Raw genomic sequence first — 16,964 nt, 5'->3', positions numbered from 1 at the left:
CCTGCTTTTTAATACTGTTTAAATTTCAGAATTTTGGATTGTCCTTTAAAAACTGAAGTTTAATAGTTGATATAAACCAATGCTGGATTTTAACATTCTAATAACTGACACTGTCAACCTCATAAAATTATAGGTAACCTATCCTCAAGCTTTTGTCCACTACTCAGAAGAAATCATCAAGAGGGAGGGGATATATGTATAATTATGGCTGATTTGCGCTGTCCTATGGCAGAAACCAATGCAACACTGTAGAGCAATTCTCCAATTAAAAAATAAATTTATTAATAAAAAAATCATCAGACAAAAGTTTTACTACAAAGTTCTAAAACAAAAACTGTCCTACTTACTAATGCCTAAAAATATTAATAAGAATATACAAAAGTAGAGCTGATACAAAACCATTATTTGTTTTTTAAATCAGCTTAAAGTCTTACCAAATATGGGCTAGTAAGGCAGAAGGTAAGCCTGTCTTCAGGAAGATTTCACGGACTTCCAATCCTGACACAAATCCATCCATATCTTTATCAGTTTTCAAGAAGATTTCATCATATTTAGCTTTTTCTGCAGGGGATACAATCCACTACAGGAAAAAAATACATATATATATATTTCTGCCAAAATGAAACAAACTTTCAAGTGTCCCCTTTCAAGTCATGACAGTATCTGTCACAAATTCTCAGCAACTCTATCCCACTAACTATAGCAACAGTGTGTCACTTTCATCACACCCCAACTGAAATGCTGTGATGAAGAGAAAATTACAGAAAAAAAATATAGGTTAGCTACAGGGCCTATATTTACAGATGCCCATTTTATTTTGTTTTAATAAAGAGTAAATTCAAGCACAGTTAACTCTTGACTTGACCACATTAATATATGTAACTGGGAGAGTTTGTATAAATAAAAGACTCAGATAATTCTAAATCTCCATTTTTTTACAGTTTCATTCGGCATTCTTAACTATAGCCGAACAGTTAAGAATCAGGTGGCTGATTTGCATATTCTGTCATTATTTTCCCTCACTCAACCTAACAAGAAGCTGGCTACAGGAAAAAAAGGCCTTGGACAACACAAAACTGGATAATTTGACCCCAAAGAATCAAGAGTTAACTTGAGATTAAACAAAAAAAACATCTAATAACTATGCCAGGGCAAGCATGCCAGATTAACACAGTGTATTTTCTATCTCCAACTTGAATTCCAGGTAGATCAAGGCAAAGCCAACAAAACATCCATATGACCTAAGTAAGGCCAAATACAGAAGAGCATTATCTGTCTTCTCTAGGACATCCCATTAGACAAGTTCAACTGGAGGGAGCCCTGAAGTTTGATCCTTTTGATTGTTCCTTCTATCTTCATCAAGCGATCAGTTGCTAAATGCCATGCACTTTGTTTTTTAAAAAAGTCCTTTAACAATGATAAATCTATACCTGTCTTAACGGTGCTTTGGTAGGTAAAATGCCTACTGGTGGGAAGGAGTGGTAAGATTCCTTGGCTGATGCTGAAGAGGGGATCAACCGCACAGGGCCTGATATACTGACCGTTTTCCTCTTAGAAGGTGGCACCAAGGCTGGAGGCAAGGACATTGGCACAGGTTCTTTCTCCAGTGCGCAGTATACCAAAAACATGGCCTTCAAAACAGATGAACCAGAGTCATATATATTAAAACCACTTAACAACATCCACCCACAAATTAACTTTTGTTCAACAAAAAGCATCTTCAAGCTGCCTCAAATTCTTTTATTAAGAAATTAAGATGGGAAGGAAAGAAAGAGGAAAAAAGGGAGAGATGAAAGGAAGGAGGGATAAAAGGAAATAAATTAAAACTAAGCAACTTTTAGGAAGATATCCTATGCAGTAAAAACTCGGACACACAGCCTTCAACTAAAAGTCTTGTAATGTCAAATGAAAACAACCCGGGGGAAAAAATATTTGCAAAGAAAGAACTAACTTCCCTAATATATAAAGAATTCCTACAAATTAACAGAAAAAAAACACACAAAATCCAGTAGGAAGATGGATTAACAGATAATTTGTAGAAAAGTAAATACCAGGCCCATCCTTTAACTTACAAAAATATGCTCACTTTCACTCACAAGGAAACAGAAAGTTAAAACTATATGAAAACACCCTTTCCCATCTATCGACATAAGTCCAAAGTTTCATAACACAATTTTGTTAACTACAGTGGGCCAACAGACACTCTGGTACATTGCTAGTCAAAGCTCACACTAGTACCACGCCTACTGCAAGGCATTCTGGCAACATCCACCAAATTATTGACTTCCCATTTGGCTCAGCAATCTGGTATCTGGGAATCTATCTTTACATATTCTCTACCTGTCTACATAGGAAAGGCTGTATGAAACAGGTTATTAATTAAAGAACTGTTTGTACCGGCACTTAAGTGCTCATCAACAGAAGACTGGTTTAAAAGACTGGTATATCCATACAATGAAATACTATCAAACCTAAAAAAAAAACAAAAACCACCAAACCCATGGGAAATATTCTGTATCTTAATTGCAGTGGTACCTTCACAGAAATATACAATTGTCAAAACTCATCAAATTATATATTTAAATTGAATGCAATTCATTGTATGTAAAGTAGTCCTCAATAATGCTGACCAGAAAAAAGAATCATGGAGCACTGTGTGTGAAAAGATATCCAAAATACAATGTTAACATGAAATTAAGTATAGTGTTGAACAGTGTGTATGTATAATAGTGTATAATCTTTGCAGTAACAGGATAATAGTTACTCAAATTTGTTTCAATTTGCATTAAGAAATTCTAGGAGTATAAACAAAGGCAGGATACATAAGAATATACAGAGTAGGTGTAAATGGAGCAGTTGAGGGCAAGGATGAGACTGATATTTTTTTCCACTGAATATCCTTTTATATTGAACTGATTTATGAACCATGAAACTATTTTACCTATTAAAAGTTATTTTTAATTATAAAATACAAAAAAAAAAAAAACCCCACAAACTTTCTATTTTCAAAAGCTTGAATCGCCAGAAACAAAACAATCTGGCTAGCACATACTTTCAACCAAATTCACAATATATGTGAGTATATTAGCTTGGCACTGAGTTAAAAGAAGTGAATAACATGCACATTAAAGGTCAGCATTCCTCTTGTACAGATGGGAGTCATTTCCTGGAAAAGTGGACACTTGAAGCAAAAAAGCTATGTCAGCCATCTGTTGCCAATAGACAACACATTTTTTTAAAGTTAAAAAAAGTATTGCCAAGTTCATGTTGCCTTGAAAACAGTTTTCCTGACAACTGAAGTCAAAATTTTTTCCACCAAATAAAACTGAAACAGTGAACAGTATACTGTTATGATTATGTTTGATTTCCTATTATATTGTACTTTATCTTAATCAAAGTGTATCATTGAAACTAAAACAGCAACTGAATCAAATGATGTACACTTGTCAAAAACAAAAAACCCACACACACAAAAAAACAAAACCTCCTTCCCCCAAAACCTGGCCAGCAACTAGTTTTTAAACTGACAAGTTCTAGGTACTAGCAAACGCATTTGCACAGCTAGAGAGACACTTAACTAAGAAGCATTTCAAACATCTTTTTGATGATTTCAAGGTAAAAGCATCAAAAATAAACCTAAGCTTACTCAGAGATACAGACAACAGGAAAAGAGGGTACTTTAGTTTCACTGCTCCAGTCAATTACCACTAGTGGCTCACTTTCTTTGATTTTTCTCATCCTCTATGCTTTTAGAGAGTATTTCTCAAAATTTAGTGGCCACCAGAAACACCTGGAGGGTTTGTTAAAACACAGGTTTTTCAACCCAACCCCAGTGATTCTTATTCAATTAGTCTGAGGTTAACGCCTGAGAATTTGCATTTCTAGTAAGTTAACTGGTGACACTGATGTTATTTATGGGAGACCATACTTTGAGAACCAGTATTTTAGGAGTTTCCTGAGGAGTTCTCATTGCTCATTGGTTTACTCAATCAGCTGAACTGCCAACATCTAGTAACAGCAATCTAGGATGAAAATATCAGGTGTTTTTTTATGTCTTCCAAGTAATACATGCTTCTCTCATCAATTTAGTTCAATAAATCATTTACTGAAAAGTTTCTTGCCACCAGACACTGTGCTAGGCATTACAAATACAAAAGTAAAGGGATCTTTCATTTTAAGAATCCAACAGAAGGAGCAAACATGTGAAAAGTAAATTTCAATGCAATGTGAACAAGTTGAGAGAGAGTCTTAATAATTCTCTAAGTCCCAAAAACTCTTCATATAATGAGGATCCAACAAATAATACTGACAAAAATTTCACCACTTTCAATCTAAGAACTTATCTAACAGAAAAATTTAAGAATGTAAAAACGAATAGATAGGAAGACAGAATATAAAGTAAAATAATATAAATTTTTATATTATTATAATATATTACAAAAAATATAATAATAATAATTATATTATTATTATATTTTTATATATAAAAAGAATATAAAGTCATAAGTCTCTCTCTCCAAGGAGGAAAGAATGATAAGGGGGAAATTACAGTGGAGAAACTTTGCAAACACAGCCTTAACCAAGTGATGAAGATTAATATTACCAGTGGTGGCATGTGGACATCATGTACCCATGCCCCACTTGCCAATAAAAGTGATGAGAGAGGTATTCTACATCTGTGGTATTCTTTTCAAAAATTCATACCCTCAGGCTAATTATGAGAAAAACACTTATTTCTAGGTTGGAAGACATTCCACAAGATACCTAGCTAGTACTCCTAGATAATGTTAAAAGTTATAGGAAAAAAGGAAACACTGAGAAACTATCAAAGACCAGAGAGACTGAGAATACATGGCAATTAAATGTAGTGTGGCAGCCTAGACGGAATCCAAGGACTGAAAGGAAACACTGGTGAAATGCAAATAAGGTCTAGAGTTCAATTAACAGTAATGTACCAATGTTGGTTTTAGTTTTGACGTAAGTACCATGACAATGTAATATGTTAATATTGTAAGAGAAGTGGGGTGAGGGGTATTGAGGAATTCTCTGTATTTTATCTACAACTTTCCTACAACTTTAAAGCCATTCTAAAATTTAATAAACATAAAAACAAATCAAAATCAGCATGATCTAGAAGGCCCAGGTTCAGTTCTCGCTGTCACTAACCGATCTGCTTAGAGGAGCTAATTTACAGGATCTTGTTCAACTCTAAAATCTATGATAAAGCATAAGCTCATTTACCAAATATTAAATTATTAAATTTAAGGGTCTTCACTTTAAGTTTAAAAACCGTGGTTTCAGACTCAATAAAACAAAGAAATAGGACTGCACACTGATAGAACTCATTCCAACAAAGGGAACAATAAACTTTAACATAATTATTAGTCATTTCCCAATATCATAATTTTTTATTTATTTTATTTTTGGTTGTGCTGGGTCTTTTGCAGCACATGGGCTCAGTAGTGCAGCATGTGGAGCCCATGGACTTCAGGATTTGTGGCGCACTGGCTCAGTGGTTGCAGCTCATGGGTTCTAGAGTGTGGGCTCAGTAGCAAGACCCAAGCTGTGGCACCTGGATTTAGTTACTCTGCAACATGTGGAATCTTCTTGGACAAGGGATCAAACCTGTGTTATCCCCTGTAATGGCAGGCAGGTTCTTATTCTCTGTACCACGAGGGAAGCCCCCCAGTTTTATATATTATGGTATTTTGAGTTTTCAAACAGATACCAGAGAGGAAAATTTGACTCTTTCACAAAATGTCCCCTTAATGCCCTATCAGACATTCTCCTCAGCTAAGTAAGTCAGAAGTAAAATTCAGGAAGGTGTACTTCCAATATCCTTATACTCTAGACATATAATTCATTCATGAGCAAACAAAATACTTGTAATAGTCATTGACCTTTAAAAAATCTGCATTCAAGGATGTAGAAATTATTTTTTGCCATCTTATTTTTGTGTGTATACATACACACATGACTGCAGTCACCGTCGGCAGTTATTTTGCAGCCTGGCACTGCAGCCATGAAATGAAGAGACACTTGCTCTGCAGAAGGAAAGCTATGATAAACCTAGACAGTGTACTAAAAGGCAAAGACATCACTTTGCAGACAAAGGTCCATATGGTCAAAGCTGTGGTTTTTCTAGTAGTCAGCTATGGATGTGAGAGTTGGCCCATAAAAATGGCGAGGCACTGAGGAACTGATGCTTTCGAACTGTGGTATTGGAGAAGACTCTTAAGAGTCCCTTGGACTATAAAGAGATCAAACCAGTCAATCCTAAATGAAATCAAGCCTCTAATAGTCATTAGAGGGACTGGTGAGTGCTGAAGCTCAAGTTCCAATACTCTGGCCACCTAATGTGAAGAGCTGACTCATTTGAAAATATCCTGCTGCTGGGAAAGATTAAGGGCAAAAGGAGAAGGCAGTGGTAGAGGATGAGATGGCCAGAGAGCATCATCAACTCAATGGATATGAATCTGAATAAACTCTGGGAGATAGTGAAGGACAGGGAAACCTGGTGTGCTGTAGTTCCTGGGGTTGCAAAGGGTCAGACACGACTTAGCAACTGAACAACAACAACAACAATACGTACACACCCATCTCAAAAGTCGTTTTATGAACAATAGAAATGATCCCTGAAAGTACTTTCCAAAGTCATTTTAATTGTGGCCAGAACACCCAAGGCATGCCAAGGCCTAACCTTTACAAATTTAGTTAAAAGAAAAAAAGAAAAACTCCACCAAGATACTCTAGATTCTGGATTTTTAACTAAAGCACTAGATTTCAGAGAACAGGAAAAGCATTTACCTTTGAAAAGAAATAAGTACTGTTGATTAAAGGTTTACATACAACAGAAGTTATGAAAGTTAGAATATCTCACTATCTTCAACTTTATTTATTCTAATTAAAAAAGCAAACCAACCCCAAAATCCCACCTATGCTATAAAAGGAAAGAAAGAATTTGGTTTGGTTACAAATTTTAAAGTTTAAGTCTTGAACATAAAGACTCAGGTTCAACCAAACTTTGGTTCATTAATGAAATAAGTTATTGTTTTTAAAAATCCATATTGTAATTCAACAAACCAAATTAGAATTTCTTATGAACTTCATTTTTATTTATTCCCATTCAAAAAATAAAAACACACTTTGGCTCTGGAACAATTGCCTGCATGTGGCCACATATGCAGGAGAAAAGCACTCCAGTCTGCACCCTTACATCTGAGTAGGGGCCATGCAGACTTTTACCTGGGATGGTTTTTCCTTAAATAGCAGCACAGATCCTTCCTTTTCAGAACACTCTCACATGGTTTACTCTCTACTTTCTCAGGGTTTGCCAAAGATGGCTGTATCTAGGTTGCATTAGGAAGACTTGATAACAGGGCTCTCAGGACCTCCGTGCTCTGTTCCTGCTGGGGCGCCCAGTGAGGAAGAGAAGACAAGATGTTGGAATAGAAGACCTTGAGCTTACTCCTCCACAGGAACATCAACATGACAACTAACCACTGAACAATCATCAGTAAAAAAGACTGGAACATACCAAAAAAAAAAAAATATTCTACATCCAAAGACAAAAAGGAAATCACAATAAGATGGTAGGAGGGGCACATCTGCTATATAACCAAATCCCACACCTCTGGATGGGAGACTCACAAACCGAATATAATCATATAGCAGAAGATCTCCCGAGGAGAGAGAGCTCTGAGTCCCACATTAGGCTCCCGGGTCTGGGGGTCTGGCATCAGTAGGGGGAGTCCCCAGAGCCCCTGGCTTGGAAGGTCAGTGAGTCTTACTCTACAGGACTGGGGGAAACAAAGACTACACTTTTGGAGGGTGCACCCAAGGTCTCATGTGCACTAGGAACCAAGGAAAAGCAGTAAATTCATAGGAGCCTAGGCCAGACCTACCTGTTGGTCTTGGAGGGTCTCCCACCAAAGTAGGGGGTGGGTGTGGCTCTCTCTTAGAACGCAAAAGCTAGTGACAAATATATCCAGAGGATATCTTGCTTGGGACATTAGCACCAAGACCTGACCAAGCCAATAGCCTGTAGGCTCCAGTGTTGGGATGCCTCTGGCCAAACAACCAACAGGGAAGGAACACAGTCCCATCCACCAATAGATAGGCAGCCTAAAGACTTCCTGAGACCACAACCACCTCTAGACACACTCCTTGACATAGCACTGTACACCAAAGAGCCAAGATCAATTCCACCCATCAGTGGGCAGAAACCTGCCCCTAACCACTAGGAAGCTTGACCAGCCTCACCCAGCAGGGGGCAAACACCAGAAGCAAGAAATATACAGTGCCACAGCCTACACAACTGAGTCTGCAAACACAGGTCAGAACCTACCCTGGGACCAACTGGTTCCTGGCCACTGTGATGAGAGGGGAGTATATGGCTGGTACACAGAGGACATCCTCTACAGAAGGCCACTTCTCCAATGTCGAGAAACATAACTAACTTTCCACATACATAAAAATACAAATAGAACTTTAGACAAAAGGAGATGGCAGAGGATTATGTTCCAGACAAAGGAACAAGATAAAACCCCATAAAAATAACTAAGTGACATGGAGATAGGCAATCTACCCAAGAGAGAGTTCAGAGTAATGATCGCAAAGATGATCCAAGAACTTGGGAAAAGAATAAAGCATAAAGCAAGAAGTTACAATAAGTTTTTAACAAATAATTAGAAAAAATAAAGAACAACCAAAGATAGTTGAAGAATACAACAACTGAAATAAAAAATAAACTAGAAGGAATCAATATAAGAATAAATGAGGCAGAAGAATGGATAAGGGAGCTGAAAGAGTACTGGAAATCACTGCCATGGAACAGAATAAAGAAAAAAGACTGAAAAGAAACGAGGACAGTGTAAGAAACCTCTGGGACAATGTCAATCACAGCAACTTTGCATTATAGGGATACCAGAAGGAAGAGAGAGAAAGGGCCTGAGAAGATAATACTTACAGAGATAATAGCTGAAAACTCCCCTAACATGGGAAAGGAAGCAGTCACTCAAGTCCAGGAAGCACAGAGAGTACCATACAGCATCAACCAAAGGAGGAACATGCTGGGACATAGTAATCAAACTGACAAAAATTAAAGAGAAAGAAAAAATATTAAAACTAACAAGTGAAAAGCAACAAATAACATACAAGGGTATCTCCATAAAGTTATCAGCTGAGTTTTCAGCAGAAACTTTACAGACAGAAGAGAGTGGCATGATACATTTAAAGATAAAAGGGAAAAGCCTACAATCAAGAATACTCTGCTCAGCAAGGCTCTTGTTCAGATTTGATGGAGAAATCAAAAGCTTTACAGACAAGCAAAGGCAAAAAAGAATTTAGTACCACCAAACCAGCATTATGGCAAATGCTAAAGGAACTTCTCCAGGTGGAAAAGAAAAGGCCACAATGAGAAACAAGAAAATTACAAAATGGGAAAGCTCACTGGTAAAGGCAAACCTAGAGTAAAGGTGGGAAATCATCCACACACAAATATGGTATCTAAACCAAAAATCGTGATGAGAGTACAAAAGCAAGGTATCTGAAATGCATTTGAACTAAAGAGATCAGCAACTTAAAACAATCATGGAAATATATATAGACTGCTATATCAAAACCTTATGGGAACTGCAAACCAAAAAAATCTATAATACATATATACACAAACAAAAAAAAAAGGAATCCAAACACAACACTAAAGTCATCAAATCACAAGTGAACAAAAGAGGAAAGGAAGAAAAAAGACCTACAAATTCAAAACAATTAACAAAAACAGCAATAAGAACATACATAGCAATAATTACCTTAAGTGAAAATAGATTAAATGCTCCATCCAAAAGACACAGACTGACTGAATGGATACAAAAACAAGACCCATATATAAATGCTGTCTATAAGAGATTCACTTCAGATCTAGAGACTGAAAGTGAGAGAATGAAAAAAAGGTATTCCATGCAAATGGGTATCAGATCTACAGACTGAAAGTGAGAGAATGAAAAAAAGGTATTCCATGCAAATGGGTATCAGAAGAAAGCTGCAGTACCAATACTCAAATCAGATATAATAGACTTTAAAAAAAAGACTGTTATAAGAGACAACAAAGGACACTATGTAATGATCAAGGGATCAAGAAGATACAACAATTGTAACTACATATATGCCCTCAACATAGGGGCATGTCAATATATATAGTAAATGTTAACAGACATAAAAGGAGAAATTGACAGTAATACAGTAATGGTAGGGAATTTTAACACCCTACTTATATCAATGGTCAGATCATCCAGACAAAAATAAATGAGGAAATACAGGCCTTAAATGGCCCATTAGACCAGATGGAACTAATATTAATAGAGCATTTCATCTGAACGCAGCAGAATACATGTTCTTTTCAAGTGCACATGGAACATTCTCCAGGAGAGAACACGTACTGAGCCATAAAGTAAGCCTCAGTAAATTTAAGAAAATTGCAATTGTATCAAGTATGTTTTCCAACCACAATGCTATGAGATTAGAAATCAACTAAGAGAAAACTACAAAAACCACAAACACATGGAAGCTAAACAGTGTTACTAAACAACCAACATGTCCCTGAAGAAATCAAAGAGGAAATAAAATATCTAGAGACAAATGAAAATGAAAATATGACGATCTAAAACCTATTAAATGCAGCAAATGCAGTTCTATGAAGGAAGTCTATAACAACACAAGCTTACCTCAGGAAACAAGAAAAATCTCAAATAAACAACCTAATATTACAGCTAAAGCAACTAGAGAAATAAGAACAAACAAAACCCAAAGTTAGTAAGAGGAGAGAAATCATAAAGATCAAAGCAGAAATAAATGAAAGAGACTTAAAGCTCCATAAAAGACAATACAAGCAACTATATGGCAATAAAATGTACAACCTTGAAGAAATGGACCAATTACTAGAAAAATACAATCTCTCAAGACTAAACCAGGGAGAAATAGAAAATATGAACAGACCAATTTTAAGTACTGAACTTGAATCTGTGATTTAAAAACTCTCAACAAACAAAAATTCAGGATCAGATAGCTTCACAGGTTCTACCTGTAAATTCTACCAACAATTCAGAAAAGAGTAATACCAATCTTTCTTAAACTATTCAAAGAAATTGCAAAGGAAGGAACACATCTCAACTTATTCTATGAGGCCACCATCACCTTGATACCAAAATCAGATGCTGTGTGCTTAGCTTATCAGGCATGTCCAACTCTTTGTGACCCCATGGACTATAACCTGCCAGGCTCCTCAGTCCATGGCGATTCTCCAGGCAATACTGGAGTGGGTTACCAAGCCCTCCCCCAGCAGACCTTCCCAACCCAGGTCTCCAGCATTGCAGGCGGATTCTTTACCATCTGAGCCACCAGGGAAGCCCAAAACCAGATGAAGAAACCACACAAAAAAATAAAAAACATATGATCAGCTCATAGATGCCAAAATAGCTCTTGACAAAATTCAACATCTATTTATAATAAAACCTATCCAAAAATGGGCATAGCAGGAAACTACCTCAACATAATAAAGGCCATATAGGACAAATTCACAGGTAACATAACATTAAATGCTGAAAGCATTTCCTCTAAAATCAGGAACAAGACAAGGATGTCTACTCTCATCACTTTTATTCAATATAGCAATAAGAAAAAGAAATAAAAGGAATTCAAATTGGAAAAGAAATAAAACTGTCCTTGTTTGCAGATGACATGATACTATACATAGAAAATCCTAAAGATACTACCAGAAAAGACGGCTCTTTTTACAAGATTATTAGGCTACACAAAAATTCAGTTAAACAAAAAACAAGAAGCAAAAATAAGTAAGATCTGGAAAGAGAAAGACACCCAAACACAAACCCAGAAGAGAATAAAGAATAGTGCAATTATGTGGCAAATCTGAAAGTCAAAGAAACAACAATTTCTTAGCAAAATAAAGAGAGAAAATTTGAAAAGACTAATTTCCACATACGAGATTAAAGGGGGATTAGAGATTTATCATTCATGAGTTCACAGCAGAATCTCATGTAACCCTTAAGGAAGACATGAAAACAGCTCTCTGAAGAATTAAGTATCCATTTACTAAGGATAATATATCTTCGGATAAGATGTCTAAATTTTCTCTGCTTCCATAAATGAAGTGAAAATATTGTATTATTCATGTTTTCCTTTAATGAAACAAATATGAAAATTTGGGAGTGTATTTGAAATAAAGACATTTCACAGCAGAAGTAGGCACTAAGATGCCTGGTCAAGTTGAGATTCAAAAGATTATACTCAGGATCTTTAGAGTGCATTATCCAAAGCATGTATTCTTACATATCTTAAAGTCAAATAAAACGAAGAGGGCAAAAACATTCCCTCTCCATTACCCATTTGCTGAATAATATTTATTGACTATAAATTCTAGGTAAAAATAGTCATACCATTATTTTTAAGAGAAATGTAGTTTTCCTCTAAAGATAAACAAAAATGGGAAATTTTCACTTGAGAAAACCATTAAGATGTTTAAAATTTCAAAAGCATTAGGTTACTTACAACGGCAAACTCATCTCTGTCAAGCATTCCATCATGGTCAATATCACTCAATTCCCAAACCTTAAAAAGAAAATAATTGGTTAAGATTAACATCATTTCATGTGCTAATTGTATATATCAAATATATATATTTGGAGGAAAAAGCTTTGCCTAAACATTATAAAATCTATTTTTCTGAGAAATTTCAATTATGCTGGGCATCTTATTACATCACTAATAGAATTTCTGTAAAAAAAAAAAAATTAATAATAATTCTTAATACCAAGTAGTTTTAAACAGAAATCACTTTGCTAATTTTTAAAGAAAATGTTTTGCTCCTCTCAACTAAGAAAACAACTATGTAACACCGTACATTAAACAATTTTTTGATGCTTGAACTGTGGTGTTGGAGAAGACTCTTGAGAATCCCTTGGACTACAAGGACATCAAACCAGTTAATCCTAAAGGAACTCAGTCCTCAATATTCATCGAAAGGACTGATGCTGAAGTTGAAGCTCCAATACTTTGGCCACCTGATGCAAAGAGCTGACTCATTGGAAAAGACCCTGCTGCTGGGAAAGACTGAGGGCAGGAGGAGAAGGGGACGACAGACATGAGATGGTTGGATGGCATCACCAGTTCAATGGACACGAATTTGAGCAAGCTCCAGAAGATGGTCAAGGACAGGAAAGCCTGGTGTGCTACAGTCCATGGGGGTCACAAAGAGTTGGACAAAACTGAGCCACTAAACAACAACTTTAAACTACTACATTTTTTTAAAAACATCACCTCAGTTACTTCATGCAACAACTTCATGTGGTACTATAAAACCTATTTTAGACCCGAGACTACATGACTTATATAGGATCATGTAACTATTATTAAGTAACAGAATCAGTCTTCAATCTAAAGACTTCCAACCAAGTCCATTATTGTTTTCCTATAACACAGGAACCGCTACTCAACTGAAATACATATTCAATGAACATTGTATTATTAATCATTAGCCAACTAATGTCCAGATCATACAGAGAATAAATAAACCTTAAAGAAAGAAAGTGAAGTCACTCAGTTGTGTCCGACTCTTTGCAACCCCATGGACTGTGGTCCACCAGGCTCCTCTGTCCATGGGATTCTCCAGGCAAGAATACTGGAGTGGGTTGCCATTTCCTTCTCCAGGGGATCTTCCCAACCCAGGGATAAAACCCCGGTCTCCCACATTGTGGGCAGATGCTTTACCATCTGAGCCACCAGGGAAGCCCGATAAACCTAAAGTCCTGATATATTTGGTCTAAACCTAGACTATCTTCCATAGCTTTAGACCAGCTATAGACTATTTTAAATTGTTGAAATGAAGGTATTTAAGTTAGTCAACAAAATTTTATTTGTGGCAGAAAGAGAAGGTATACTGATGAGAGACAGGAGTGAATACAAGCAAACGTCTGGTCGCTGAGGGTCCTGAAGTTTCGACTTTATCCCAAATGCAATAGGAAGCTGCCTAAGAGGGTAACTTTCAAGTAAAAAATAACAAGATTACATTTATAGTTTAGAAATCTAATACTGATCATATGGTATAAAAATAATTAGTAGAAAACAAGATTAGAAAATTAGTTTAGCACCCAAATTATACAACACTGATCCAGTAGTTACTGGTATTGTGATGACAAGTTGTTGTCATCATCATCATCATGGCAGCTAACATTCAAAGAGTATGTACCAAGCTCTGTGCTAGGTACTTTGTATACATTATCCCATTTAACTTGTGTACCCTATAAACAGAACGATGTGATACGAAAGTCACTCAGTCATGTCTGACTCTTTGCGATCCCGTGAACTGTAGGCTGCCAGGCTCCTCTGTCCACAGAATTCTTCAGGCAAGAATACTGGAGTGGGTAGCCATTCCCTTCTCCAGGAGATCTTCCCAACCCAGGGATCAAACCCAGGTCTCCCTCATTGCAGGCAGATTCTTTACTGTCTGAGCTACCTGGGAAGACCAAGAATACCGGAGTAGGCAGCCTATCCCTTCTCCATGGGATCTTTCCAACCCAGGAATCAAACCAGGGTCTCCTGCACTGCAGGTGGATTCTTTACCGTCTGACTTACCAGGGAATCCATAGAAAACAAGCTAATTTTAAAAGATTAGAAAACTGAGACATGGTTTTCTAATGATTTGCCCAAGGTCACACAGTTAAGAAATGGTGTAGCCATGATTCAACCCTATATAGTCTAAGTAAGAAATTAAAGAAAAGACTAGAGGTTTAAAGAGAGTAGACAAGGTCTAAAATATAAAGAGGGGTATTAAGAAATCACTATGCAAACAGCACAAGAGAGGCTATAGTACAGAAAGCCCAGCTGAAGCTGGTGATCACAAAACTATGAGGATACTAATCTTACGAGACTTTCTCAATAGTCCAAATGCAACCAGAGAGAAGGCAAATAATTAGCTTCATGTAAGAAGCTCCTCCTCTCACGCAGGAGATTAGAAAACATGGCAAAGAAGCTAAGGATACTGACATGAAACTGTGAACCAAAAGAATCCAAGGTGGATGAAGGAAAAAGTAAATCCAAAGGACAGAGAAAATAAGAGTCTGATCCTACTCCTTGGAGGGAAAGTTATGACCAAACTAGACAGCATATTCAAAAGCAGAGATATTACTTTGCCAACAAAGGTCCGTCTAGTCAAGGCTATGGTTTTTCCAGTGGTCATGTATGGATGTGAGAGTTGGACTATGAAGAAAGCTGAGCACCGAAGAATTGATGCTTTTGAACTGTGGTGTTGGAGAAGACTCTTGAGAGTCCCTTGGACTGCAAGGAGATCCAACCAGTCCATACTAAAGGAGATCAGTCCTGGGTGTTCATTGGAAAGACTGATGCTAAAGCTGAAACTCCAGTACTTTGACCACCTCATGCGAAGAGTTGACTCATTGGAAAAGACCCTGATGCTGGGAGGGATTGGGGGCAGGAGGGGAAGGGGACGATGGAGGATGAGATGGCTGGATGGCATCACTGACTCGATGGACATGAGTTTGGGTGAAGTCCAGGAGTTGGTGATGGACAGGGAGGCCTGGCGTGCTGCGATTCATGGGGTCGCAGAGCTGGACACGAACGAGCGACTGAACTGAACTGATAAAAGTCTTGATAACATCAAAGAATTAGTCTTGCAAATATCTAGGAAAGAAATCTAGAAAGCCAAGAAGTTCTCTTTAGAGAGTAGAATTTATGATTTCAGAGATGAAACTATTCCTTTAACCAGGCCCCATGATACAGTCATGGAATAGAGGGAGATGTAGAATACTGATGGTCTCTGGAAATTAAATCAAGGAACTGGGAGGTCAGAGCATACTACCCAAAGACAAAAGGCCTTACATAGAGGATTATGACAGCTAATTTCGAACACTCATATTTTAGAGGGAATAACCAAAGAAAGAAAGAAATCGGCAATAGTTTAAGTGAGAGCACAAAAAATTCTATAACACCGCAACTTCAAAATAGGATCTACATATTCTTTAACAGTGAGCTAAACTGTTCCAGTTTAAAGTAAAATTAAAATACATAAAAGTTACACTTAGAATTTAATATCTTACTCTTCCAAGAATATCCACAGGTAACTTAGAGTTGAGCAACACTGGTTTCACTTTATCACCAGACAGAAATCCATTCACTGGGCATAAACTATCAAAAATTGCATCATATTTGGCCTTATCTTCAGGCTATAATATAAAAAAAGATTGCAAGTTAAATAATGGGGAAAGGAACATAACTGCAGTTATAAACATTAAGTCCTCAAAGACTAGGCAACATTTTTAAAATGATCATTTAAAAAACATATTTTACTTTCATCCAAATATAATGTAGTAAATAGTAATTTAAAAGTTATTTCACTCAAAAGGTTAGAATTCTCTCCATTCCTTTTGTAACTGAACCGTCATCTTTACCTTTTCTATTGTTAAGTTAAAATCAGGGATTTTAAAATCAGAAGATTTCAGGGATCGAAGGACTTTGAGAAGAGCATCTAGTCTAACCCTCTCAAACAGACCCAAAGCAAAGCAATAACTTCTGCAAGAACCAACAGCTGTTAGTGACATTCTATGACTTTCTAAACTTGGCATTAATTACATTTCAAACTCAATTTTTTTTAAACAAGAAATCCTTGCCAAAGAAATAAACATCATTTCCCTCATTTTTTCCAAAGCAAGATATCTTTTTCCTATCAATAATAAGGTATTTCCTAAAATCCCTGTAAATTATCTATATAACATAAAAACTAATACCTAAAATCGCTGTAAATTATCTGTATAACATAAAAACTATCATTTATGATTTGCCAAGTCAAGACCAGATCCTTACAGACTAGCACACAAGGCATACAAACCAAAATGGTTTTCTGACAAAGCTATACATTTATTACAGATTATTTTATCTGC

At 36.5% G+C, this 16,964-nt stretch overlaps 1 protein-coding gene across 10 annotated transcripts in view; it reads right to left on the bottom strand.

Annotated features, from left to right (window-relative positions):
* Positions 1 to 16,964, bottom strand: part of EPS15 (epidermal growth factor receptor pathway substrate 15) — a 140,222-nt gene that overhangs the window by 82,102 nt on the left and 41,156 nt on the right. For 5 of the 10 annotated variants that reach the window (XM_059884735.1, XM_059884733.1, XM_059884732.1 and 2 more), the window contains 4 exons: positions 16,125 to 16,250; positions 12,562 to 12,621; positions 1,431 to 1,631; positions 435 to 580 (listed from right to left, as the gene is read on the bottom strand). In XM_059884735.1, the coding sequence (XP_059740718.1) occupies positions 435 to 580; positions 1,431 to 1,631; positions 12,562 to 12,621; positions 16,125 to 16,250 (533 nt within the window). 10 annotated transcript variants of the gene reach the window in all.

Source organism: Bos taurus, chromosome 3 (genome assembly GCF_002263795.3).
Source record: "Bos taurus isolate L1 Dominette 01449 registration number 42190680 breed Hereford chromosome 3, ARS-UCD2.0, whole genome shotgun sequence".
Classification (NCBI taxonomy): domain Eukaryota; kingdom Metazoa; phylum Chordata; class Mammalia; order Artiodactyla; family Bovidae; genus Bos; species Bos taurus.
The sequence above is the reverse complement of the archived record's forward strand: the minus strand, read 5'-3'. Positions and strand labels throughout refer to the sequence as shown.